The 27,708-nt window shown below is 34.8% G+C and overlaps 1 protein-coding gene across 2 annotated transcripts in view; it reads right to left on the reverse strand.

Moving 5' to 3' along the window:
- LOC134529230 (protein brambleberry-like) overlaps positions 1–27,708 on the reverse strand; it is a 125,658-nt gene that overhangs the window by 37,809 nt on the left and 60,141 nt on the right. For both annotated transcript variants that reach the window (XM_063363109.1, XM_063363110.1), the window contains 2 exons: positions 25,673–25,731; positions 23,958–24,253 (listed from right to left, as the gene is read on the reverse strand). In XM_063363109.1, the coding sequence (XP_063219179.1) occupies positions 23,958–24,253; positions 25,673–25,731 (355 nt within the window). The remainder of the gene's footprint in view (positions 1–23,957; positions 24,254–25,672; positions 25,732–27,708) is intronic.

Genomic DNA, 27,708 nt, shown 5'->3' on the forward strand with positions numbered 1-27,708 from the left:
ACAAATAATGCAAGTGTAACAATGTATTTTTAGAAGGCACATGGTGGTTTTACTATGCTGAACATTGTTATAATTAAGGGAGCAAGTTGACCTTAACGTAAATATTATTATTTCAGTAAAAATTGTTTTCTGAACTGGTGTTTTTTTTCTGTTTTTTTATGTTTTGTGAAATTGACGTTGCACGGTTTTGCACGGAAAGGCTTAAGGCGATGGAATATTTTGATTGTAGTGGGTTCCGAATCTCTTCTACACCTCAGTGATCATATATAAATGCGAGCCATGCCAGGGAGTGGAATTAAATACTCGACCCTCCCCACACATTAACATGAGGCTTCAAACTTAAACATTTTACTGATATTTGCATTACTTAAAAAGGAGTTTTAATAATATGATCATTACTGTGCAATACTTTTGGCAAAAAAACATTTATAAACAAAAATAAATATTTTATACTTTCTAAAACTAACTACAGTACCTATTGCGGCAAGAATAAGATCTTACATGTCCGTGAATTCATGAAGTTAAGAGCTTAATAGGAATATAGGCTGTTACTTGAAACATGTGAGTCACGTTAAATACTTTTTTTCTTTATCGATGAATTGTTACGACCTATCATTTTAAATTCTGATTTGGTTTATGCAAATTAAGAAGCTAGTGCTCTATAGTAAAGAATTACTAATAATTATTTTGAAGTGAGAGCTGCGAGGTTTTAATATAACATTCTACATGGTTTGTGATGATAAACATAACGAAACACTACCAGACGTACGTACTTTGTAACACTTTTTATTTAGAAAAATCTAATAACTACATATTTTGCTATCAAAAGGAATCCACAAACGTTTCACCCTAAAAGGCTTCACGTGAGTGCTTGGTGTTTGCTTACAAAAGAGCATTTAAGAAACATTCCCCATGCCTATTACTATTTGGCGAATACTGTATTCCATTTTAAAGTGGATTTTTGATAGTTAAAATAAGAATTTTGAACACCATTTAATAGTTTAAAAATTACTATTCTGAGCGTTCAAAGCTGTATAGGCACTTACAACGTGCATTTATCTCTATCTTTACGCAATAAATTAACAGAGTCCCGCTGAAAGTCTAAAGAGGTGTTTCACTGACAAACTGCCTGCAATTTAATTGAACGCCTTACGCTTGTAAGCTTTAAGAACCTTGATGCGCGTTTTGTGTTACTCAGGATTGGAATAGACTGCATGCTTGGTCGACGACCCGAGCCCAACGATATAATACGTCACAATTTCCATTTGCGAATATCTTGGTGATACCAAGCGAGAATAGAACCCGGTTCATCTATGGTTATGTGCATATGTACTGTAAGACGATTGGTTCCTGATAGAAAATGAAATGCTTATGCTGTAAAATGTTCTCAGCGCATTACTTAATATGTTTATATACCCAAAGATACAAAATTAGACCGCGGATTTTGACCGTAGTAATATATGTGATGAAATTTTACTTCAGTCAATCAGTAGTACGTTGTCTATATTCTATAAACATGATTTAAATTAAATATTTATAAAATTTCTTAACCTTTATCCCATAATTAATTTTCTCGTTCACGTCTGTGTTTCCTTCCTTGACAAAAGGCTCCTACGTAAACCTAGTGGTTGTAATCCACTCGGTTGTATTGATCACGACACGAAGTTTACTCTGTCGCTGGATGTTCACCAGGTTGTTTTCGAACGCCACAATTGATTGTTGGCAGGTTATTAAAAAAGTAAATAGTTTAAAAAATAAAATTTAAATTTCCCATAATATACTACACTTCCCGGTATTTTCAGATAATTAGTGCAAAAACATGTAATTTATTGCCGAGGGGGAGCCTGTGTTTGTTTACTTTGATGTATCACACTATTTTGTCTGTTTCTACGTTGGAAGCTAGCAATTTAGCTCCTGATCAGGGTACACTTGAATAGATTTGGCAGAGAGTTTCAGCTGAATAATGAGGGCTTACAAATGACAGAAGAGAAATTGCAACCGTATTGAGTTGATTGAAGTGAGTATAGTTCCGTAACATCTTGATAAATTATGGCCTGCCATAAAAGCAAAATCCCATTATAGACATAAAATTCGTGCAACATATTTGAATCATATATTTATATGGTCATAGACACGGAAATATTATTTTTATTAACTATAAATTTAAATTAGTTGAATTAAAAAAAATTGTTAATACCTGTTTCTACTGTTATGTAGTTGCCACAAAATTGCATTACTTATTTTAAAAGTCGCCATAAAGTAGCCAAGTCACCAATTATTTTTTTTGTCTCGCCCGAAACATAAAAAGTCCCCTGTTTGGCGACTAGTAGCCACGTCTGGAAATCCTAGTTGGAAGAATTCTGGGAATTTCCTCTATTTCCAGCGGCCGCGTCGGGGACGGTTGGGGGAAAGAAGAGGCTTCATCGTAAATTATGAACATACATTTTATGGTGAAGGTAAGTGGACACTATCACACTGAAATATCTTAGAGGGTAGTTTTCCTCATCTTATTTCTTTATTGGCGTTTTTGGTCTTGTTCGCTAACATATTACGTGTTCAAATACTTGATGCGCATATACGTTCTTGTCCTGACAAAACAGTTTATAACTTCCTCTGGATAAGTATTTATTTTCAATAGTTCCGCAAATAATTTTATTGATTCAAAAATCCTCTCGTGTTTACACAAATTGTTGCCATGAACATCATCAAAATAAATTTCAGCGAGCTTAATAAATTCAAAAATAAAATAAATAAAATGTATGTTAATAACTTATTTACGATATTTTTTAACTACTGTATTTAACATAAGCATTTGTTGTTAATATCTCAGTAAATATGTAGGGCTTAAAGTATTTATTGTATTCGTAATATTGTGTATGTCATTTTTATTGCCTTTATTAAAAATAACATATATGTCAACAATGTAACAAAATTGCGAAATGTCTGTATTGCTATTGCATTTACTTTTCTTGTAAACATTTATGTAGACTTTTTCATATTGAAATGAAATTTGCTTTAGAGTTGTTTGTATTTTTATTTTACAGTAATAAGATGATGTTTTTATATTTTGTTTACTGTTTAAAAACATTTTAAAAATATTTCCTTAACCATATTTCCATGGCAAGAGCCTTGTTAGCTTTTCGGACTGTTCTACATGGATGATAAGACGGTGCGACATCTAAAACATTTCACACCACCTTTACATAACGATTGAACTAAGAGGTGATTTTTTTTGAACAATATTAAAATATAATGTTTCTTTGTGACATAGGTACTTTAGATTTCCACTTATATAGAAACACGAGCTTTCAGAACGGTTTTTAAGGGCTCGGTTCATGTCCAGGCCAGCCAAATAGCGGGATAGGGATTTACATGTTAAGCTTAAAATACACGCGATTCCGTCAGTTTTTGTTATATAACTATCAAACAAACGCCAAACTGTCGATATTGTAACCAAGCAGGTTCACTACATGAACTTTTATTATTTCTTTATTTATTTGATGTTTCGTAATGCGGAGTTTAGGTTTCATTTTGTCATAATTTTCAGGCAGTATGTTCTACCACCTAAAAGTTCTATAGCGACCTTGGTCATATCATAATCTTCAGAAAAGCCCTCGGCTACGTCATTGTATATCTTTAAACATTCAAGAAAAACCTAATTTCTAACAAATATATTTTGGCAATGCCTGATGTATAGGCTACACTGCACACTGGATATTTGATGCGCTCCGGTCACTGATAGCAGTTGAGTCCGTGTGAGCGCGGCGGGCGGTGGGAGCGGCCTCGTTGCCACTTTGCCCGTCCCGCCTCTCCCGGTCTTTACAACTGTCACGCGATAACAGCAAACCTTTCACTGCATTCGATTTCGATCGCTCATTGGGGCGGATTTTGCCCATTAACGAAGTCGACCGAGATTTTCCGTTACTTGATTTTATGCATCAGTTTGGAAGTAATTTGTGCAAAATTACGGCAGTTATCGTGTCAATAAAATTTTAAAAGTTATGTGTGTGTGTGTGTATATATATATATATATATATATATATATATATATATATATATATATATATATATATATATATATATAAACTTTTGAGTTGGCTATGATTTTGAGGTCTATGGACCATGAAACGAAAATCTATATAAAAATTTTCCAGAAGTCGCACCGTGAGAACGGCTACAATAGGTAGTCTTTCTTCGAAATCTACCGTTGTTAACCTAAACTTAAAATATAAAACATTAAAATTAGTTAATACAAATACGTGTTACTATGAATTTATAAAATAATGAGTTACAATGACTTGTTTCAGCTACATGTGTCTGTGGAGGCTCATAAAAAAATTTGCACATCACCGTCTGCAAATGATGTTTTAATACTTTTTCCATTTCAGAAAGTCTTCTTGGGACAAAGTATACCAATGTCTTACAGCGATGTTTAATTTTACTGCCATTTAATGCGCGCACACGATGTGATAGGGAGAAAAAATCATATTTGGAACGTTTTTTATTAGTTAAGAAAACCTGGGATTATGTCAAAACAATTGTGGCTCAATTGAAGACGTCGCACAAGTTTTTATAGTTAAACATGTTAAATGAATAAACTAAATTTTGATATGAAGTAATGGGCAAAACTTATACGAAAACTTTAACTAGGGTAAACCTAAACTATTTTATCTATAAAAAAATTCTCAATTTACAACACTTACTGACTACAGCAATGTTATTGCATTCACACAAAAATACGGTTATGCTAAGTCCTTCAAATTTTAATACGACTATGAGTGCTATAGATTATTTTATTACCACTCATTTGACTAACGGGAAAAAATTGTTACATTGAAGTATCAATTTTACTAGTAGTTTATATCATTAAAAAAGATCAATTTTTTTGTATAAAACCAAACAAGTGTCTTAATTATTTTTCGCTTAGCGTGACACATGAAAAAATCATGCAAACGCATTTGGTCAGTTATATATACTTACACATACGAAAGTTCTTGGTTTATTACACTTATAATATAAAGATATGAGACGCCGTAATTATTTGATTACCTGAGTTATCACTAAGGCCCTTTCCTTGGTGGTTCATAAGTCTTGTGTTTGGATGCCACTGAAATGAATTATAGTATTCAGTGTCACGTATGGCAAAGAACCTAGATTCATTTGGGTCAAGTGTGCACACTTTGGTGAATAAGGACTTACTACGCATAAAATAAACATATTAGCTATATAAAAGCAAGGCTCTGAGAAACAATTTAATGGCCTGTAAATGGAAATAAAAGCAATACCAGAAGTCGGAAGTATTTTTTTTCTGTAAACATTTAATTACATAAAATCGTGGTGAGCTCACTTGACCCACGTTACGGGTAACTATGCGCACCCGTATGCCGCTTGCACAAGCACCGGCTTTTTCCCGGTGCCGTCTGCGGCGCCGGCGCCGGCGCCGAGTCGCACCTCTTGAGTAGTGTGGCTACGGAAAGCTTTGAAGGAAGATGTGTCCCATATGGAACCAAAGTATGTTTTTATTTTATCTGCTCCATTTACACCGTAAATATCGTAGTAAATCATATCAACGAAAGTATTGGCTGCATACTATAGTAGAAGTGAGAACTTCAGAAGGAAGTTTTTACTCTTTTTGAGAAGATCGAAAATGACGAAACAATATTTTTTTTTAACTATTTTCGAATGAGTACAACATGCAACTACTTTGTTGCACATATTACTGGCTACATACAAGGACCAGATACCGTGATGAGGCTCTGCATTCCTCTTAAAAAAATGCTAGCAGTTACAATTAGGTAAGATAAACATTGTTGTAATATTGACCGTTTTGTAGCAGTATGAGTACGTAGTGCTATAGACGCCTGAAAATTCGAAATTTCAGTGACCTGTAAACTAGATTAATCATTTTCCTAATTGGTTGTCAGTTTAATTCTAAAGTTGTTTGCGCCCAATGTTATTCTTTGTTTCATTATGAACCCATAACCTACAATTAAAATTGCAGTTCAACCATAAATCACTTTGCAAATATTATTTATTTCCAAGTGCAGTAGATAAGAGTTGATTCACATATTAAGGATAACTCCAATAAATAATTTAACAAAGATGTTGTATTATAACTTTAAAAAAATCAAATGCAATATTTATTGTTATTAGTAATGTTTATTATAATTACTTCACAGTCTTGAATACAGTAAAACGTTGGAATTTCTTGAAAAAATAATTAAAAAACACATAAGTTAACAGAAAAAAATTTATGTGGCATTATTTGCGGACGTATCTTGCTGGCTATTTGCGTTGGGATAGTGTTGCAATTCATAAGAGTATGCAGCGAAATGGGATTGATTTGATGGAACACTATGCAAAGAATTATATAAAATAGCTCCTTGAGTGTGCGATAAGGATGTACTGGCAGAAGGTGATGAGGATTTGCTTGCAAAGGAGTCTGCCAAAGAATTTAACTCAAAGTTTGTGGATTTTCTGGTAATGTCTATCAACCCCAGAACACCCAAACGAAATTCTAGTTTGTCATTTGCTGACATTTTTTTGCACGGCTGGCGTTATAGATATGAAGAAAGCTTCATCCTCATTAGGTCTGGTGTTTTGCAAAGATTTTAAAATGTATCTGTCTATGTCTAGCTGTATATTTTTGCGACAACTACTACTGAGATACTTGGATGATGTACTCCTGGATAAGGCACGCACAGGATCATTGACTATCCACTGGTTAGTCAGGGCCCTAATGGGGGACCTGGCCCCAGTGGATGGTCCACAATCTATGGCAATACCTGGACGACTGATGGGTAGCAGGTGCCGAAGCATGTCCGGTAATTTGTATATGGTGTATAATAGATATATAATCAATATAATGAATATAATCAAATATATAACATGTAATGGACATATAATCATATATAATGGCATATAAAGGACATGTAATGGACTTATATATATATCATGGTGTTGGTTTTGCTGGACTGTGAATGCGCCTGACTTGAACCCTTACCTGCATATAGCCCCATGTGGGGATTTCAGTCTACAGGTTCCTAAGAAGCCACTATGGGTTCCATAGTGGTGGAGGGGACATGTTTTCTGGATCTGGTAGTTCAGTAGGAAGGGGCCCTGGACTATACAGATATGGAAGCAGACTCCCAATCTACCCTTAAAGGGCGCACATTTGGGAGGGGCGGAAGGCGGGTGCGTTGGCCTTCGGGCCTCCGAAAACATGTATATTTTTGCGAGCTTAGGGGTGCAGCCACTTGTCTGGTCAGCTGAGTGAGGTAGGGGGGCTGTGGTGGTGTCTATGCTGGGATGGGTAGCCTCAGTCTCTGGGCATAGCCGCACCTCTAACGCCTTTCCATTTTGCGTATACGGCGTATCCGTATCCATGCCCATGGGGGCCCCAGCCTGGAAATCCTTATAGGATATGAAGACTGGGTTATCAATAAGGAGGAGAGATCCTCATAACTTGTATAGTTTTGCGTTTCTTGCCCCGGCCTTCATTTGTATGTCCTGTGTGCACGACTTCAGTATAATCATCGAACCCTGTTTCTTCTACGTTGGACTCTTGGTGGCTTACTTGCGACTCCTCCACTTGTGTCTCTGGATCAGGAATACTGGATTCGGTGTCGTCTTTCTCGATTACTTTCAATAGAAAGTGAAGATAGGTGGCAAATAGATATTTCTTTGTTGCACCCTGACCTGATTTTTTTTTTTTGAGATTTTACATAGTAATCTTTGATGTTGTGCCACTTTCCTTGCACAAGTTGACCTGAAATGGAATACGCAAAAGAATATTTTCTCGTTTATCTGTAATTAATGAAAACAAAACACTTTCTTTATTCGCTATAATACCCGATACATTTATTTCCACGTTTATAATTATTAATACTGTGTTGTTGCATGTTGTATGCACGTGCTTAAAAATTTGCGTATACTTGCACAAATAAATAAATAAAATATTTCAAAATTGTAAAAAATATATTCTTTATATTTCATATACCTCGCAAGTGGAGCAACTCTTACAGATCTGCACGACAGTTACAGACTCGGAACAAGTACAATAGCGAAAATAGTGAGAAAAGTATGTTGCGCGTTGTGGGACTGCCTCAAGGAAGAGCAGTTGCCGAAACCTACAGATGAGCGTTGGCGGGCTATAAGCAATGGCTTCAACAAATCAGCGCATTTTCCGCACTGTCTTTCTGCGCTTGACGGCAAACATGTGAGAATATTTAAATTACCTGGGAGTGGGTCAATGAACATGAACCACAAACACTTCTTTTCTATAGTTTTGATGGCGGTGGTTGATTCAAATTACAGATTTGTGTATGTGGACATAGGCGCTTATGGAAAAGACTGTGACTCTTCTGTTTTTAAAAACACTGTATTTTATGAATTTAGATTTTCACAAGTTAGATTTGCACTTTCACTTTTTGGTGTATCAGTAGGAACAATAAATTATATTTTCAGAGAAAACATAAAAACGTTAAAAAGTGTACTTACAAATGTATCATGTATGTCATGAATATAGGTTAACTGCGCCCGAGCCGCTCCACTGTTGGAGAATTCCGCGTGTCTGCGCTAGTGGTATTGTTCAGGTATCAAGGGTCGGTCTTATCTCCGTCTCTGTTCTGCGTGGGACCTATCTTTCTATGAGGCTTGGGCATTCCCGTGTATAATAATCTCCGGAGTCCCGAAACAGGAAGGGGGCGGGATGCCATATTGCCAAACGTAAACCTAGCAGGTAGGGACATTCTTGGAAGCGCGGTCACTCATCCCTGCCTTTCCGTTTGAAGACTTACTTCAGCTGCCTGAGTTTCCTTTTTGCTGCTGGACAAGCCAATGGCGTACAGTGTGAAGCGCAACATCTCGTAGAAGAGTAATAAACATGTACCTAAACAATAAAACAATGTTTTTACTCTTTAGTAAAATTAAATGTAATCATGTGGAAAAGCAGCAACATTTAAAGAATTGCCAAGATTCGTTAATTTAATAAAAGACCTTCGGTGAGATATTTTATTGGCCAACGATTGAAAAGAATTTTTAAAGATAATGAATTAACGTTATCTAACAAAATACTTTAGCAACGCAATTAGTTTGTCAATAAAATACGTTTTTAAAATGTTTCTTTGGTGACATGGCTCTTGAAAAGGGTTTAAGTTAGAATAAAGGCATATAGCAGTATTTTTTATATAAAATTTATTTTAGAGTTTTCTGTACATAATTCTACAGCTGAATGTGGTTATTTGATTTGATTAATATACAGGCCTACCTATAAATCATGTGCATATGCTAAAATTATTGGTTTAAAATAAATTTTAAGAAAAATAGTTACAGGTAAGTAATGTTTTTGTGATGGTAGACCATCGATTTACATTATCCACCATTTGAAAAAACCCTGCTCATAAAAGCAGATAGTGTAAATTTATTTAGTAATCATCCAGTCAAGTTCGCAATGAGAGTGGAGAAGTACAGTTAAGTGCATTAACGTATTATAAAAAGGATACTATTTAAATTGCTTGCTCCTGTAATTGGTTTATGTTTTGTTGAAGTTTGAAATATTTCCACATTTCTTCGCAATAGTTCTTGGACACGAGTCAGTACATCAAGTACGTAAGTTTCGCCGTTGAGCAGAGTGATGCAACACAAGATAAAGAAGATTGTAAGCAGGGATTTCAAATATGTTCAGCTAAGCCATAACACACGATTTGAAATTTATTTATAAGTAACCACGCCAAAATACACAGAATGAGACTCAACACAAATATGTTGACGTTACAAAATAACTCATGTTACATTGCGTGATTGAACCCAAACTTAGTTATAGATATTCAACATGTGTAGGCCTATTACTATTTTCCTATTTTGCAGGGAAAAAAGTTTCAAATACTTTTACAGTTGTTAAAGTTTTGTCCAATCTGCAAATTTATGTTACCGATACTGAGGGCCATATCTATTGTTAAAACACCCAAGACCAATAGCAAAATCAAAAGTTATGACACCTCACTGCATTTGAAGTTCGTAATGCGTAGATGTTGTATGAACAAGTGATGCTTATTCTTTGAGGTACCTCAAAATAGGAACGCTTATTCTTAGATTTGACAACTAGGAATAAGTGAATACTGTTTAATATAATTTTCGGGTAAAAGGCAGGTTTAATAGCGGATAGGTTACTTAGAGCGCAAAGAGGGTAAAATAATATCCTTAAAAAGGCAATATCTTTCATTTGTTTAAAATTTGTCGTGTAAAATTTCAAAAAATAAATTTCCTAAAACATGCTAGCCTCAGAGGCTTATTAAAATACGCTGTAATTTTATCGATAGCCCCAGATGTTACTATGCGCTTTCACATACACCAAACGTAATCTATAAAAACTTGATCTTTATGTGATTTATCCTATCCTTTTATTTATATTTTAATGTGGTTCACCACCACTTGCGTGTTGTGTGTCATTTATACCTACCTCTAAGCTTCGGTTGGTGTCTAAAAATGTAATGTAAATGTAATGTAAGCAAGTAGTCCCCCATATTGTTGTTGACTACTATGTATGGCTATTTAATGGTTATGTAAAGAACCGCCAGTTTCATTGTGAATATACGAAGGGTCAGAAATGAAAAATGCCATGTTTTCGTAACTGACTACAGGGTGAAACGTGGCACGGAATATATATTTTTTTAAATATGTTTTTATGCAAGTTTTTAAATCTCTTCGTGAAATAAGTTTTGTACTAAAATTAATCTTCTGCAATTTTTCCGAATCATTGTATGTACAAAAAAATCATATTAAACACTGTACACATATGATTGATTTGTTCAGTACGTCTCCAGCATTGAAAAAAACAAGTTTAGAAATAAATCTTCATGAAAATATTTTTTATACATTAGGAAGCAGAAAATGATGAATTGATTTTTGGAATTATATTATCATATATAAGTTTTGCAAATTGTTTAAAGGTCAGACGACCAGGTGCAACTAATTTTATAAATGAGGTTACCACGCATTAACAATCAATATCAGGCTATAGTCAACAAAGCAGAAAGTAATGTTCATCTGAAATGAAAGAAACACTTTCAAATTGTATGAAGCATTCAGATTCTTAAGATACATGGATAAATGAATTATCGACTTGACAAATTGGTTCGCAACTAAATGAAATAATTATATATTTTCATAAATGATTTAATTATTCACTGAATCCCATAACAAGTAATAAAATATATCATACATCAAATAGTTCTATGGCAGCATTTTTAATGGTATTAAAATATAGCTCAGGTTATCTTTCGCTTCTGAATTCGTAAGGCATGCTAAATTAATAAAACAGTTAATTAGTAGACAATGCAGTGTTTTAGAGTCATATCCCATTCGAGGTTTATGGCTGTGTGCCAGTCAAATTAAACAACAAAAAAATCATGGTTACAATGCAAGAATTCATGGAAACAAACAAATTTATTTACATAGTATAATGAGGCAAAAATGCCTTTTAATTGAATAGTAAAACACCCTTTTTTATGGAATGTAAAAAATTATTAAAACACGTGATTATCATAGAATTCTTGATAATACCAAATTGTTAAATGTAATGAAGTGCGCCTGAACTTATACAAGTACATGTACACACATTTATGTACATACATACTTTTAGATAACATTTTATGAACACAGGAACAATTCAAAAGATACTATTCGATTGAATAATCAACAAGACACACTGATTCACGGTCATAATCATTTATAATATCTCAAAATAAAAACTATCACTGACTGTAATTTTTCATATAATCGTAAGTCCTATGATGAAAAATCTTTAAAATTATCAGCAGTAAATTGATCAAACGTTCACAGATAATCAAGGATTTTTATAAATTTGGCATGCTGAAATTCACTATATATTGAGTAGTACATATTATGTGTAGAAATAGATTTAATTAAATTCAAATTATACAAAGTAATTTCGGTTGAAAAATTTTAACGGACGACACATATACAACTGATTCACAACATTTACAAATAACCAACATTATGTGTAATTCCTATAGAAAGCAAAAGTTTGTAATGAATTAGGAGTAAAAATATTTTTGCGAGTTCATTTCAGGACAAGCTACACTTGAAACACGCCTACATTTTAGTTACTTTTGTTATTGTTTCGCTGTAATCTAGACAGATCCTGAACACCTTTAAGCTAATAACACTTTTTGCACGGAATAACCGAGATAAACTATATGATTGTGTGAAAATGGAAAAAGCTGAAGCAGTAAATGGAAACTGGCAGAAAATACGTACATATTCGTGTGGAGCATAGACGACCGGTCATTGAACCAGCGAATACTACCACTTAAAATGTCTTAAGCACACAACACTGTATATATGTTTTTAAATAGCTTCGTGATTAATATTTTCCGGGATTCATATATGAGGCACTCTGAATATAAGTGATGTAAGTCCATAAAAACTATATTGATGTAAATTGTTCAAAAAGTATTATGAACATAATAAATTGTGCTGAAATTTTGTGTAAAGTATTGTCATCTCGAGGCACAGTAATTCAAATATAGACTTGTTTCATAAGTCCTCTGAAAAATTAGCTTCCTAGCACCCATGTTCAACAAAAATACAGATTTGTTATTTTTTTTTTTTTTTTTTTTGGAGTTACACCACTTTCTTGTATTATGAGCGCCTCATATGTCGAAGTGATGATTTTTTATTCATGTTTACACGAAACATTACAGGTCATTTGAGTGTGCTGTAAATCGATGCCAATGCAGCGGATTTCATTTAAAATATATAGGTTATCTAATTTTTGTTACAGTTTGCCCAAAAATTGACTTAGTTTTAAAGGGAAAATCTATGTTATTTTCACGGTTGCTACAATTCCCGGTTTCAGTCACTTGAACATTAGAATTTATAATCGTTTCCTGAGTTTAATATTAGTTCATAATCATATATGTGGTTTTAAATTATCAACTGACCAAATACGAAAATTATAAAATTCTTAGAATCGTAGCTGCCTTAAATGAGGGGGAGCGAGAGGGAGAGAGTGACATCGCACAGTTTTTCACAGAAAGGCTAAAAGCGATGGGAGCTCTTAATTGCTGTAAGTTCTGATCTGCATGCGTCTCTACTCGGTGTTCATATTATACTTGAGCCATGCCATGGGCTGGGATCAAACTGACATACCACGGCACCCCGCAACGTGGACATGACGCTGTAGCGATCACGGTCACCAAAACACCTATGTCATTAAAGTAATCTACAAAGTTGACAGGTCTCTAGTTGTTTAGTTAGTAAATTTCCTTAAAAGAGTATGTATTTTCGTTTCATCAAATCTTAAAGTTTATGTTCGAACAAATGATAAGCGTATACATATTAGACATTCTGATATATTTGTCAAGTCTTCATGTTACGGATTTTAAGTCGTTTGTTTGTTCTTATTCCTACTGTTCTGTGGTTAATTTATGAGAACAATTAATGGCATGTTGCAACTGAGAGAATATATTATAGGATTCACGGAAACACTGATTATATATACACACCCATAAACAAAATATTAACATATCCTCACCATAAATTATTATAAAATATTATTTTATTTTATCTTTTCAATTCTCTTCTCTTCTTTTATAAACACTTTTGACATCATTGTGGGTACATTCAGAACTACCTTAAGCTCCTCTACTTGTGAGTGACCTATTCCAGTGGCCACAGCTACCCATACTAACGCAGCGTTAATTTCACAATTGAGTACAATTTTTTCATCTGTTGTGACATTTTCTTCAGCGCCACATTTTTCACATTCATACGCCCACATACAGAGAAGCCCTGTACGAATCTCATTCTGTATTTTCATTCCACCTGTTGTACATACTGTAAGGTGTTTCAATATGCGGGAGCAAAAATGATGGATTCACAATGCGACGTCCAGGGACCACTTCGCTGATTTGCAATGGATATGGATGATATTCAACGGTGAGAGGTGGATTATCCAGTTCTTTATCTCAAATCCACCCCATTCCCATTATTAAAATTATCATCGTCGTCTTCATCTGTAGTGTCAATACCACTGGTAGTGGGGGAAACTGGTATAATAACAAATTCATCTGCATCACTGAAAATTAAATTGAAATAATATATTTTACGTTATTATTACTTTTCACAGTCGATACATAGATAAAATATATACCTAACATGTACTGTATAGGGGTGGAAGACGTACGTGATATATACGATACCGACCAGATTATTTATCCCAGACTAACTCATGTCACTTTACTCATGGAACAAAATGCGGAAAATACAGGTGTCTGGTGACCTATAGAAAAATTGGTTGTCTGTAAAGTCGGTTTACGGACGATAGTTTAACGTGACAACGTCATAACAAAACATTGATGAAATGATTGATCCAGAAGAAAAGGAAATATCATATTCGGCCTGAGACTGAGCCGTAATAGGTTTTTGCAACCAAACCAGTTAGGCATTAAAAATATTATATTCTTTGAGGAAGATATTTTTTTTATTTTTCTATCTTTTGTATGATAAAATCTACCTCTGCATACTTTTATGAATAAAATAGATTCATTTTTATTGAATTATTATAATTTTGTATGGATACAAAGGAGTGAAATGAAATGTACAATTTAATTAATAATTTACTTTTATTTGCATTCATTAATTCAAATATATTTATTACTTTTGAAATGTTGCGTGCGCCGTATTTATTTTTACAAGTAAAAAAAAACTTCGCTGCTGCCGGGATTCGAACTGACAACCTTTTGGATTGAAAGTTAGCGATGCTGATCGCACGGCCACGAAGCCATACTTGAAAAATAATAGTTTCATATTTATAAAAAATTAGTTCCTGGTAGGGGAATAATATTATTTCGTTTTTATAACACGATTTTATAACAGATACGCATCCAAAATACACAAAACTTATTTATAATGTGTTACAATATTTTTTAAAACATCGTGCAAAAGATCCCGGGTGTAATTTGAATTATTACGTGTAACTGTAAAACACCATTGTTGGTTCAAAACGTATTTGAATATTCAACATTACTTTTAAATAACCCTACCGATTGTGCTGAAAATCGGTGGACGATTGTTAAATTACATAATATTAATAGTTCAAACGACGAAAATATGATTGAAAAGTCAAATCGATGGTTGTTCCAATCGAGTGGAAGAGAGATGCCACGCATGCGTACAATGAGCAAACAGGACACCAAGAAATAAACCTTAGGTCCATCCGAATGCAAGTGGAACGCATTAACATGGCACCGCGCCAGCTTTTTTCGGCAACTATAATCAAGTTGAAGAAATGTTAATAGCCTGAAATAAATTATAGCCTGGCTGTATAGCCGCAAACAATGTTATATTGTTTAAATAACATGGGGCGTAATTACGATTGAACGATGGGCTACAAGTTTATTTTATTTACTTTTTTTTTATAACTTCAAGCAATGTTCTCAACTGGTCACGCATTTACAGTGAGTAGTTGAATTTTGTCCTATTTTACAAATCCTTAATAACGGATAAACCAGGAACATTATCAGATTTCCGTGAATATAACTTACGTCAAATATGTTCATGTTCGATTGTGATTCAGATTAACGTCACGTCTATAACTAAATGAGAGGCAAAGGATTTATTAATGTGTTTTTTTTTTTCACTTTTACGAATCAAAAACATGTTAGTTAATTATCTGGCATTATACTAGCAGTGTCGATAATTATAATCCTGACATTTTGGTAGAGCCTCAGTGTCGTGTAGCGAGACTGTGGTCTGCGACGTGGCAATTTCAGCTCTGTACCTCTTCATTGCTTTGGAACGTTTAATCATTTTACTTTTGAGATAACGTCTGCCGAATTTAGTATTTACGGTGCCATAGAAACAGCAAAAATAACTATTGTATAGAAGTTAAATTCATTTAATTACTCTAATACATTCAACATATTAAACCTCAAGCATTAAACCACTGACCACGACACTTGACAACTTGTTTAAACTGCCGTGGGGAAAGGAAGAAAGCCCGCTGGTCTAGAAGCAGGTAGAGAGGATTGTCACAGACGGGTCAGGTACTCGGCAACGCCGGGGGGTGCTGTCATAACTTAGAAACACACAACTTAGAAACACATAACTTAGAAACACATAACTTAGAATTTTCTAAGTATTGACAGTTCTAAGTTATGACTTTCTACGTTACGACGTTTCTAAGTTGTGTGGTTCTGCATTGCGTGTTTCTAAGTTATGATCGTTCTAAGTTGTGTGTTTCTAACTTGTGATAGTTCTAAGTTGTGACTTTCTACGTTATGACGTTTCTAAGTTGTGTGGTTCTGCGTTGCGTGTTTCTAAGTTACGTGTTTCTAAGTTATGATCGTTCTAAGTTTTGTGTTTTTAACTTGTGATAGTTCTAAGTTGTGACTTTCTACGTTATGACGTTTCTAAGTTGTGTGGTTCTGTGTTGTGTGTTTCTAAGTTACGTGTTTCTAAGTTATGATCGTTCTTAGTTGTGTGTTTCTAACTTGTGATAGTTCTAAGTTATAACGTTCTACGTTGTGACGTTTCTAAGTTGTGTGATTCTGCGTTGTGTGTTTCTAAGTTATGATCTTTCTAAATTGTGTGTTTCTAAGTTACGTGAATTTTTCCAGGTTTTCTAAGTTATGACAGTTCTAAGTTGTGACTTTCTAAGTTATGTGGTGTTCCCCAACGCCGGGCCAAGTCCGCGTGTTCTTTCCGGGAAGAGGAAAAGATGAGCCAGACAGTGCGGCACCACTACAATGGCGGGTTGCATTCAATATATTTTGGAATTCCAGGGGATACATTTCTTCCGTAGAGGCTCACAACTTTGATACACTGAAAGTCACATTTTTTTGTTATTTCAGATAAAAGTATATTTAGATAGGTATTTCATGATTGTATTTTTATATGTTTTAAACTAATATTTTTTGTTCTAGAAAAAACTTAAATTTTCTAATCTTCTGGCTCAAGCACACAAATAACTTATAATTTTCCAATTTTTTGTTAATACACCACTCAATAGTATGCATAATGAACTCTTAATATACCAAAAAATAATTAATTACATCAAAAAATAATTAATTTTATCCATCGGCCACTGAAATAATGTCTACAAGAAATGTCATATATTTTAACTTTGAGTGCCAGCTATGAGAAAACTGTAAGTTATAGCGAAAATCGGTTTTGCACAGAAACATGTATGCATGAGGCCAACATAAAGACAAAATAATATGCTATAATAATTTTGGGCCTAACACACTTAAGTACTGAAGGGACCAGGAATCTTGCGAGCTGTCTGCGCGGGGGTGTAGGGGAAAGAGAGGTTGAAGGACGACAGGGCTAGTAGGGGCGGAAGGGGAAGGGAGCGTATTGCAGTGGGGAGTTCCTGCGTTATAATATTGGCAGGTAGTTTTTGACGAGTCATGCAGCCGAAGGAAAAGTGATTCACAGCAAAGAGAGGAAATAATTAGTAAAGTATTTTAATCTGTGGTCAAGAAGTTCGTGAAAAATACCTTTCGATTCCTATTCACAAAGCAACGGAACGTGTTGCAAATTATACAGATGTAAGCAAAGCAACAGTCATGCGCATACGGAATAAACAAATTACAATGCTTAATTAATGGCATACAACACTAGGGAAAATGAGGTAAGCCATGCTTTTCATACATGAATAGTATGCATCAGTGATGTAAAAAAATTGTATTAATTTTTGGTTATGTTAGTTGCACAAAATGGAGCAGACATGCGTATAATTATTTATTATTGTTGATTCTGTTTGCTACAACGTATTTTTTATGTGCAGGTCACGAAATAAAAGTATAAAAAAATGGGTTGGCATTAAAGCCTTTTATCGCTCTAGAAATTATTGAGTCTGGGAACGATGCGAAGACAGGCGGCGTTTGTTGATCGAAAGAGCTGATATAGTGGCATGGCGCTCCAAGTACCTCGCACAAATTAGACAGTGTAGGTCTGAAGGTAACGAAGTGTTTTACCTTGATGAGTCGTGGGTGGACGTTAATATCATATTCCATAAATGCTGGCAACGCAAAAATCACGTAACCGGAATAACGAAAGGAAATGCAACCAAGAGACTAGGTCGGAGATTATCACGGGGAAATGAATGCTACTAATTTTGAAAAATGGCTGTCTGAACGTGTTATACCAAACTTGTCGCCATATTCTGTTGTTGTGATGGATAATACGCCATACCACTCCAAACAAGACGATAAGCCTCCTTCGAAATATAGTTAAAAGAAAAATTATTACATGGCTCAAACGCAAAGGTGAAGTGTGTAACGAAAAAATGCCTAAAATGTATGTTTATGGAACTAGTAGAAAAACACAAACCAAATGAGAAAATTTTTCGGGTTGATCACCTAAAAAAAATGTAGGATATCGTGTTATTCGACTCCCACCATACATGTGTGGGTTAATCGCTATTGAGCTGGCGTGGGCAAAGATAAAGAGGTGCATTCGGGAATGTAATAGGTACCGTGGGACTGTGGGAGAGTTCTCCGCGCCAACACTTCAGATGCACATACTGGATGCTGTTAACTCGGTAACACCGGACGACTGGGTAGTTTATTGCAATCATGTATAGTGTTAGGGACAGCAGTGATTAAAATATTGATAGTGACAGTGCTACATCGTGTTTGTCTCAGCCTTTGTAAGAGCTGGTGTTTATTCTTTGACTTAGTGAGATCTAGTGCTACTTTTATGTTTTTAATATTTCCGTATCGCCTCTTTTCGGCTTTTTTTACTAAGCCGTATATTTTTAGAAAGCCTTATATTTATAACCGGGCCGTGCCGAGTTAGGCGTGCTTCCCCGCCGCCGCTTCGTTATGCCGATCCATGCCGAGCAATGCCTGCTGCTAGGACCATAGGATCCAGCCTTGGACCAGCTCGCTACTTTCGTGGTCCCTGCAGTATATGACATACAATAACGCCACCAGTTTAGAGAATATTTATCTTTTAAAAAAAAATGTCTTAAATATCAAGATGTTATGTCAGAAATGTAGGTAAAGTCCATAAATAATTTGATACAACTAAGGTGTTAAAATAACTGTTAATTAATTATATGTTCGTTAAAAACATCAGTTAGCGCGTAAAGAATGAAATGGCTTTATTGCATCCATATGGATACAAAAACCCACGTACTTAAAAATAATTTAATGTTACATTCATGCATGTTTACAATTTACAAAATTTAATCAGTTATAAAACCTGCTTCTATAGTTTTCAGATAAAGATATTTTGATAATATTTGCTGTCATTAAGAGGGCTGATGGCGAAAGAAAGTTGGGGGCTTAGAATTGTTTTGAGGCGAACGAAGTTGGTGAGGTAACGTCTAGGTTTAAAAAAAATGAATCCCCATTGCTTGAAAAGCTGAGATAGCATTTCTTAGTGTCAAGTTTTACATGTTGGACTGCTCCAGGTCGGCAGGTTTTCTCGAGAATCTCACATGCCACATCTCACTGGCTCTGAAGTCTTTGTTCACCCTTTAAACATTATTATTGTAATTTAATAAAAACTGTTAAACTTTAGTTTTGGAAATTTAATTTAAATGTTGAACCGTATATTAAGATTTGAAATTAATTTCTCTAAAGATTAATTAATTAAAATTTAATTAATCTATGTCAAGGTTGTTCGACGTCATACAATAATTAGCACAGTTGCACTGGCGTTATGTTAGCCATTGCGTTACTGTAGCCGCTTACCTTATAATTTTCAATAAATACCATGTAAAAACAAATATGACAAAAATCTAAAATGCATACTGCTATTGCACAACAAACCCTTAAATAACACATATACAAGTCTCTTTTTCTCAAACTGCCCCCCCCCCCCCCCCCCCCTTTTTACATTCCTCGGGCCTTCTAAATGTTTCACCCTATTCCAACACTTACCTTCGTGCCATTGGCGCCAACTTTTGAGTTTGATTTTAGCGTGGAACTAAATGTTCAGATAACGTAATTACGGTTACTATCAAGGAAAGTGTGTTTTGCAAGAGGAAGTTGAAACTAATTATTTCTTATTCACATCAAGGCCATTACTAGTTTTATTCTTATTATTAAATCAATTTTTGAAACACAAGCTTAACATAACAAATCGAAAAATTGTCTGTACACATTTATACAAATTGAATTTACAATATAACATATCTTAAAAAAAAATCATGAAGTTTTTGTTTTCGAATAAACAAAAATAAAGTATTTGGCAATTCGATTATGATCTCAAACGAAATGATAATGCATGTTGGGAAAATTAAATTGCATTACAAACAAAAGTTGCATGTAACTGAAAGCTCCGAGGTGACCAGTTTGGTGACCAATTTGGTGACATCTACTTCAAGTTATTTGCACAGTACTTTTGGCATGGGAGCACGGAAGTGACAAGTATCGTCTCTACGCGCGGAGTCCTGACAAACGTATGTTTTTGTAATACGATTTTTTTTTAGAAGCAATAGCAGAGAAGACAAACTAGTTTTATTGCTGACAGTGCGTACATAGAGTTCAATGAAGGTTTCCATTAGATATACGTACATCTGAATCAATACGTGGGTTTTTAGTAACATCAGCCTAAAAAGAAGTATTTTTTTTTAGATATTTAAAGAGGTTGCTAAATCTTGTTTTTAATAAACGTAATGTCTTGAAACTAAAATACACTCGTTAGTTAAAGTGATTTGTTAATAAACACATTAGGGGCAGGTTTATAGTTTCTAATAAAAGGACGGATTTATAACATATGCAGCTCAATTTTCTGGTACGAAGGCTAGTCCTCGAAAGGAGGAATAATGCTCGTCATCTTGCATTTCCAATGTTTTTGTACAACCAGTAGTTCATATTTCGTATTCGCTTTCTTTATGGAAAGTCTTATGAGAAACTTAGTAAATATTTTAAAGCCAGCAATGAATTAGTGTAAGGTATATTAAAAAGTATGCTGTTTAGTTTTATTACCCCTAGTCGCCTATGGGATAGTAACATAAAACGGAAAATAATAAATTTTACAAAGAAAATAACAGTGCTGCAGTAAATCTGGTCATAACAATAAGTTAGTGTATAATCTTGTTGCAATTTCTTTTATAATCTACCTATTGCGGAGTTCCGCGAGTCACGACTTTAAGGAAATTTCACCAAATTTCCTTCGATCATTGTCCCAAAACCCCAAAAATACCCCCCGTTGAAAAGTTTATATATATATATATATGCACACACATATATACACACATATACACACATATGTGTGATATAACGAAATTTGTCCGCAAGGTTGCAGGCGTATTTAAGAGCGGATCAAAATGAAATTTCGTATACAAACTGTTTGGGTCCATATCTCGGTCAGGTTCGAAGATGAGCCAAATCGGTTTTCCACTTTTCGGCTTCCAGTTCGTAAACCATTTTAGGGTAAAATATTATTTATCATATTGAAGAATTGTAACTCAAATATTAATTCTATGATCTATTTTCAGTAAAGTCAACCCCCGACTATCTGCGGTAATGGCAAGACCAAGGGCCGCAATTAATAAATCTGATTAAAAAATGTAAAAAAAAAAAATATTTTTTCTTGATTTGTTTCTTGGTAACTAAAAACTGCGGCAGAGTAATGCAATACTGCTGCGCAGTATCCAACACAACCGACCATCCAGTGAAGTGTAAACCTACCAACTTCATTGTCGCTCCTTGCCGTTAATATTAATGGTTAACACAGGCGTATACTTACTTCGCAAACTTTACTCAGCAGTTGTAACAAAAATAATATAATTTAAATAAATTAAACATTTAATAGAAAAATATTTAAAAGCTTGTTTTTCTCAAAATTTGCGTTCGGGGAAAATAGGGAGTTGACATTTACTAATTATAGAATAGACAAAAAAACAGAATCAAACACTGTGATTTTCTGTAGATTTTTCTAATAAAAGTGTTGATTTACAGACTAGCAAAGCCGTTATGTTACTTTTCATCTAAAAAAAAACGTGTTTTCATCAAAATTATTTACAAAGCCCTATTCAAAGCAGAATATATATGCATTTTTTTAGTACATACATAATACATAAATTCATGGAAAGAATTTTTTTTTTGTTATTGTGATATTGGACATAGCAGAAAATATTGGACTTTATTTGATTAATAAAGTTCAATACAAGAAGAGTACGAAATATGGAAAGATAAACTCATCTTTTTAAGGCGTCCTTATGCGAGCAAAAATCATAATGAGACATTTTCAGAGACACTTTATTATTGCGACCTCTGTTCTTCTCGAATGCTGGACATTAAACAAATAATGTTTAGTGTGTAGCTACATAAATACGATATTCTTGCTAACGCTACAAAAGTTAGTTCGCGATGCTACCTACCACTGGAAACGCTGAAAACAGTAGATCATTTTTATGTGGTCGATACCATTCTCTATTTACTATTTCCAAATGGCTCTCTCACATTTCTTTAGTAAGATAAAAATAAAGGTATTTTATGTTATAGTTCTTCAAATTAATTTCCGTTACAATTTCATTAGAATATCTAAAGAAAGTGGTATGAATGTAAAAAAATGAGACAGACTACAGTTATAGAGCAGCTCTTAATCGTCGTCAATATTATGTGATATGAGAAACATTGGCATCGCCATTTCACTGAAGATATTTTCATTCAGCTAGGTACACGAGAAAAAATGTATCCAATTTGTAATTAAGTTATATGATTTATGATTTTAAAATTCAATTTCCTTAGAACTGTTGTAAGATATTTAAATGATATGATGCCATTACTCATGTCTGCTGAAGGAAAAATCTTTACGCAGATGTTTTTAGGAACGTCGTGGCCTCAAAAAATGTCTCTGCTGCACTCTATGATTGACTCGAATAACTAAGCACTTCAAGAAACACGATGACGCCCGAAGTGCAAACACAGAGAAGAGAAGATAACAAAAAAAAATAATAATTACTTTTAGGCCAAGTGACGTTTAGGAGATATGACTTTTAGGGCAAATGACTTTTAGGTCAAATGACTTTTAGGGCAACTGACTTTTAGGCCAAGTGACTTTTAGGTCAAGTGACGTTTAGGAGATATGACTTTTAGGGCAACTGACGTTTAGGCCAAGTGACTTTTAGGTCAAGTGACGTTTAGGAGATATGACTTTTAGGTCAAGTGACGTTTAGGAGATATGACTTTTAGGGCAAATGACTTTTAGGTCAAATGACTTTTAGGGCAACTGACTTTTAGGCCAAGTGACTTTTAGGTCAAGTGACGTTTAGGAGATATGACTTTTAGGGCAAATGACTTTTAGGTCAAATGACTTTTAGGTCAAATGACTTTTAGGTCAAATGACTGAAGGATTATTTTAAAATTTTAGGTCAAGTGACGTTTAGGAGATATGACTTTTAGGTCAAATGACGTACACCCGTACACACTTATGGAAAAAACCTTTTTGATTTGCAATTTGTTTTCCTGGAACCAATTCGGACATTACTTCAAGGGTTGTGTAATTACATAAACCCTTGTTCCAATTTCACAAGATTGCACTTCAATACATATTGATATATAATATTTTAGGTATTTACTTACCTTTATGGGAGCATTGATCTTACCAAAATTTTATCAAAATCTGAACTTAGGTGACAAAATAATTTTGTTTTAGTTAGATGTATATGCCCAAATAACATAAAAATACTAATTTGAAATCATATATTACTACATAGGTAAAGTTTATTATCAACACCAGTAGGGCACTTCGTCAGAAAAATGGTATCCAGAATTATATTAATGCCTCCTTAAAACAGAAAACTATAAACACTGTAGTAAATGACCTTTGCCCTTTTACAGCTTTACCAGTAGTTTTTTTTTAATAATGATCAAGTATCATCTAACATTATTATTCATGCTTCATTACATTTTAAACTATTTTTATTTCGGCAAAACACATAAAACCAACAATAATAACTGGCACAATACCTGTCAGAGGTATCTGAATGAAAACTTGATTGCTCAAGTATTGTAGACACAGAAGAGCTGGCAACGGAAGGTACAGGTGTTGATGAACGGAAGTACGCAGGTGAAGCCGAAGTGGGAGACTGCAAAGTCGATGTAGACGGCCAACGTAAAGGTGTAGGTGTGCGTGAGGACTGACGTGAAGATGTTGGCCTGAATGAAGGCTGATATGGTGGTGTAGGCACACGTGAAGGATGAGAATCTGAGTGCTGCAGAGTATCCAGAGGTTGACCCGGTAAGTGCGATTCTCTCGGAACATTCTGAAAATGCAAATGTTAAAAAGAAAGAACAAATGTCAAAAAATTACTTTCTGTCTTCAAATGTTCCATGTTTGAAATATATTAAATCTTATTAACATAAGTTACAAAACAAACTATGAACAAGTAAAAATGTTGATGAAATGAATAGCTCTTAGATGCCTTGTACAACATGAAACTCCAGGCAAAACTGCAAGGCCAATTAATGCCCCTGAAAATATGTCAAAATGATTTGTAGCTGGTATATATTAACCAAATCCAACTCATGAAGTACAAAACATTCCAAATATCTAAAGAGCTAACATTAAAAAAAAACTCACTGGCCCATGGCCGTGATTCCTGTTTGTAAAAAATGTAGGTTTGACCACGCTCGCTGGAAATAAAGATCATTTTAGCGGGAGATGAGAGATGTGATCACTCAACAATCCCGACATCACTTTTTTTCTGATGATAAAAGTGTATTTTAACAATTTGTATTCTCTAGTTACCACCGTTTTAGCATTAGTCTGGAAGTTCATTAAGAAACTTGAATCCCTTAAAAATAATACCTTTTTCTCATTTAGCATTTCATTCTATAGTAATCAACAGCAAAAAATTTTTTACAGTTACAACTTTCAAACACTAAAAAATTATGTAAATAAAGACAGTCAGCTTGTGCAAAAAATTATGAAAATGATTTGTTTGTAAGTTATATACCTAAGTTAAGCTTAGGCATATTATGAAATAAAAACTTGTTTATACATACAATTAAATAAAATAGACAAACTAAACTAACCTAAAAGAAAATTTTAATACCATAATTCATTAAATATGTTGGGAAAAAAAGTGGCCGTCACCTAAACACAGCCTGGTGAACAGGACATTATGAGTTTTCAATAGGTAGCTTCTATCCCAAGTTATCTTTGACTTCAAAGCTGAGAAACCTTGTTTCTTAAATTAGTGGTCTAGAACAATTAAAGATCAAGTTATCATGTAAAGGTAGGATTTTACATTGCATGATTTACACAGGGACTGAAGTGACAAGACCTTCAAAATAAAAGTAAGCCTCAAACAAATTATACACTGGCTGCACTCATGAATTTGCCTTAGCAATAACTGCTACAAAGAAACCTAATCCAGAAATTGTGACCTAGGTAGAGGGATTACTTGCAGTTTACAAGAAATTTTTTTAGACACGACACAGACAGACAGGACAGACCATACCAGACCACAGACAGACAGACAGACAGACAGACAGACAGACAGACAGACAGACAGACAGACAGACAGACAGACAGACAGACAGACAGACAGACAGACCAGACAGACAGGCACACACAAAAACACACACCCCCGCATGCATGCGCACACAAAAATTGCTCATATCAGATTTTAAGATATTTGCAAGAAACTTTCAAAGAGCCTCAGTTATACCAACAGTACCTGTTTATGGTGATAGTTTGTTCCTGTAAAAGTTGAAACAATTTTCTTCCAAATTGCACCTGAAAAAAAAAAAAAAACAGACAAATACATATTTTTGTGCAAGAATTGTCTGACACAACATTTAGTACATACCACGTCTATTATCATGCAGGACAACAAACATACTTAATGGTATTACCTAGTAACAATACCTTCCTCTAAAAATACTTTGCTTATTTTCAACTTAAAACATTTCTTAACAAGGAATAAATGTTACTTCAGTAACACAAAAGTATTTTTAATTTACTCTGCTAATATGTTCAATCATGCCTGTACATAGATAACATCCTTCATCTGGAAGTAGATTGATAAATCCCCTAAATGCTTCCCACAGAAAACATTTCATAATTTATATAAAAATGGCAAAGAGGAGGCAAACTACACACACATGCACACATAAATGTGGAAAATATTGTATGTTATAACTGTAATGGGGTGTATGCCCGTTACTTTAAAACCCTCCCCTGAGGCAGTCCAGCATAGTTTGTGAAGTGACGTTAGTGGTAAATTGTTGAAAACATTGTTTACTGTAAGGCATCCCACGTGCGACAGTTGCCACGGGTGTGCACGAATTGAGACGAACCACTCTGACTTCATCAGGCTGGTGGGTGTAAGCAGCCATCGAGCCAGAGGTCAGAGAGCCACTCCAACGAAGAACAGCAGGCTAGGGGATACCGCAATCAACCCCTGCAGAAGGCTTTGGTCGGGATCCCTGGCCCACTCGTCAAGTGAGTGCAGGAGGTGGTGTAGCCTGTGGAGCTGCCAGTGTGGACTTGCATCCACTGGCCACTGATTCAGTCGAGCCAGCCTAATGAGCTAGTGGAGTCAGTGAGACAGAGCACCACTTACTTGGTCAGCGAGTGGGCGCCGGCCAAAGAACTACTGTAATGGCGGACGACATCATGACCAACTCACTCTCGCCCAGTGTGAGTGCAATCATGGCAGGCAAGTCACCAGAATCAGAGGACAACAACCCAAAGGGACGATCCTTAAAGGCGAGTACGAGGCGGGTGCCAACCTGTCCAATTCAGAGGGTTATCAACTCGCTAGGTGTAAGAATAGTATGTGTAGCCAATAGTAAAGCATTATTTTGGGGAAGTCCCCAGCAAAGTGAATTTTTCTGTAAGCAAGCTCCAGGGCAATGAGGCAGTTCTGTGCTTGCATCAAACATGTGCACATGCAGGAACTGACTGTACTGTGTGTTGTTCTCAGTGGGTTGTTTTGTCTTGTGTGTCTGATTGTAGTGCCGAGCAGCTGAGGGCTTGCCGCGGACGCTGTCTCAACCCAGTGGAGGTGCCAACTAGTTAAGTGAGGAGAACCTAGGTGGAAAAGCTGAGAAACTCGCAGCGGTAGGTGGGAGTTGACGGCAGAGCAGCGAGTGGTCACAGGCAGAAAATATAAGGTGCATAATCTCTGGTGCAAGCCCTTAGAGATGGCGGGGGAATTCAGCACTACTTAAGACTTGCAAAAACGGGTAGTTGGATTTAAACCCGTGTATTGGGTAGCCCCTGTTAAAGAGAAACTTTTGACATCAGGCTCAATTATTATAATTATTATCAACATAAAGTTAAGAGGCAAAGACCTCAGAGTAGAAGCAAAACAAGATAAATTAAAGAGCTTTTCAGTTCCTAGCAAGTAACCTTTAATATCACTAATGTGGTAATATTATAAAGTTTTATCTTTTGAAGCACCAAGAAAATTTAATTTAGATGAAAAACTTTTGTGATAAAAAATGATTGTATTATGTTTCATGTACCTGTAAATAATCAGTTTAATATTTGTTCAGGTCCTATGTGTGCCTCCAAGAAGGCGAATACTGATGGGGGTTATGTTGTGTGGCAATGAGATGGATTTAGTATAGTATTATCTTGTTGAATAAATAAGTTAATGCCCGGCCTGTGCAAATATAATTTTTTTTGTTTGAATTGAATACGAATACAAATACCAAATTATTCTCGAAAACAAATATTGAATTCGAATAGTAAGAATGAGAATTG

This window comes from Bacillus rossius, chromosome 2, assembly GCF_032445375.1.
Source record: "Bacillus rossius redtenbacheri isolate Brsri chromosome 2, Brsri_v3, whole genome shotgun sequence".
Lineage (NCBI taxonomy): Eukaryota > Metazoa > Arthropoda > Insecta > Phasmatodea > Bacillidae > Bacillus > Bacillus rossius.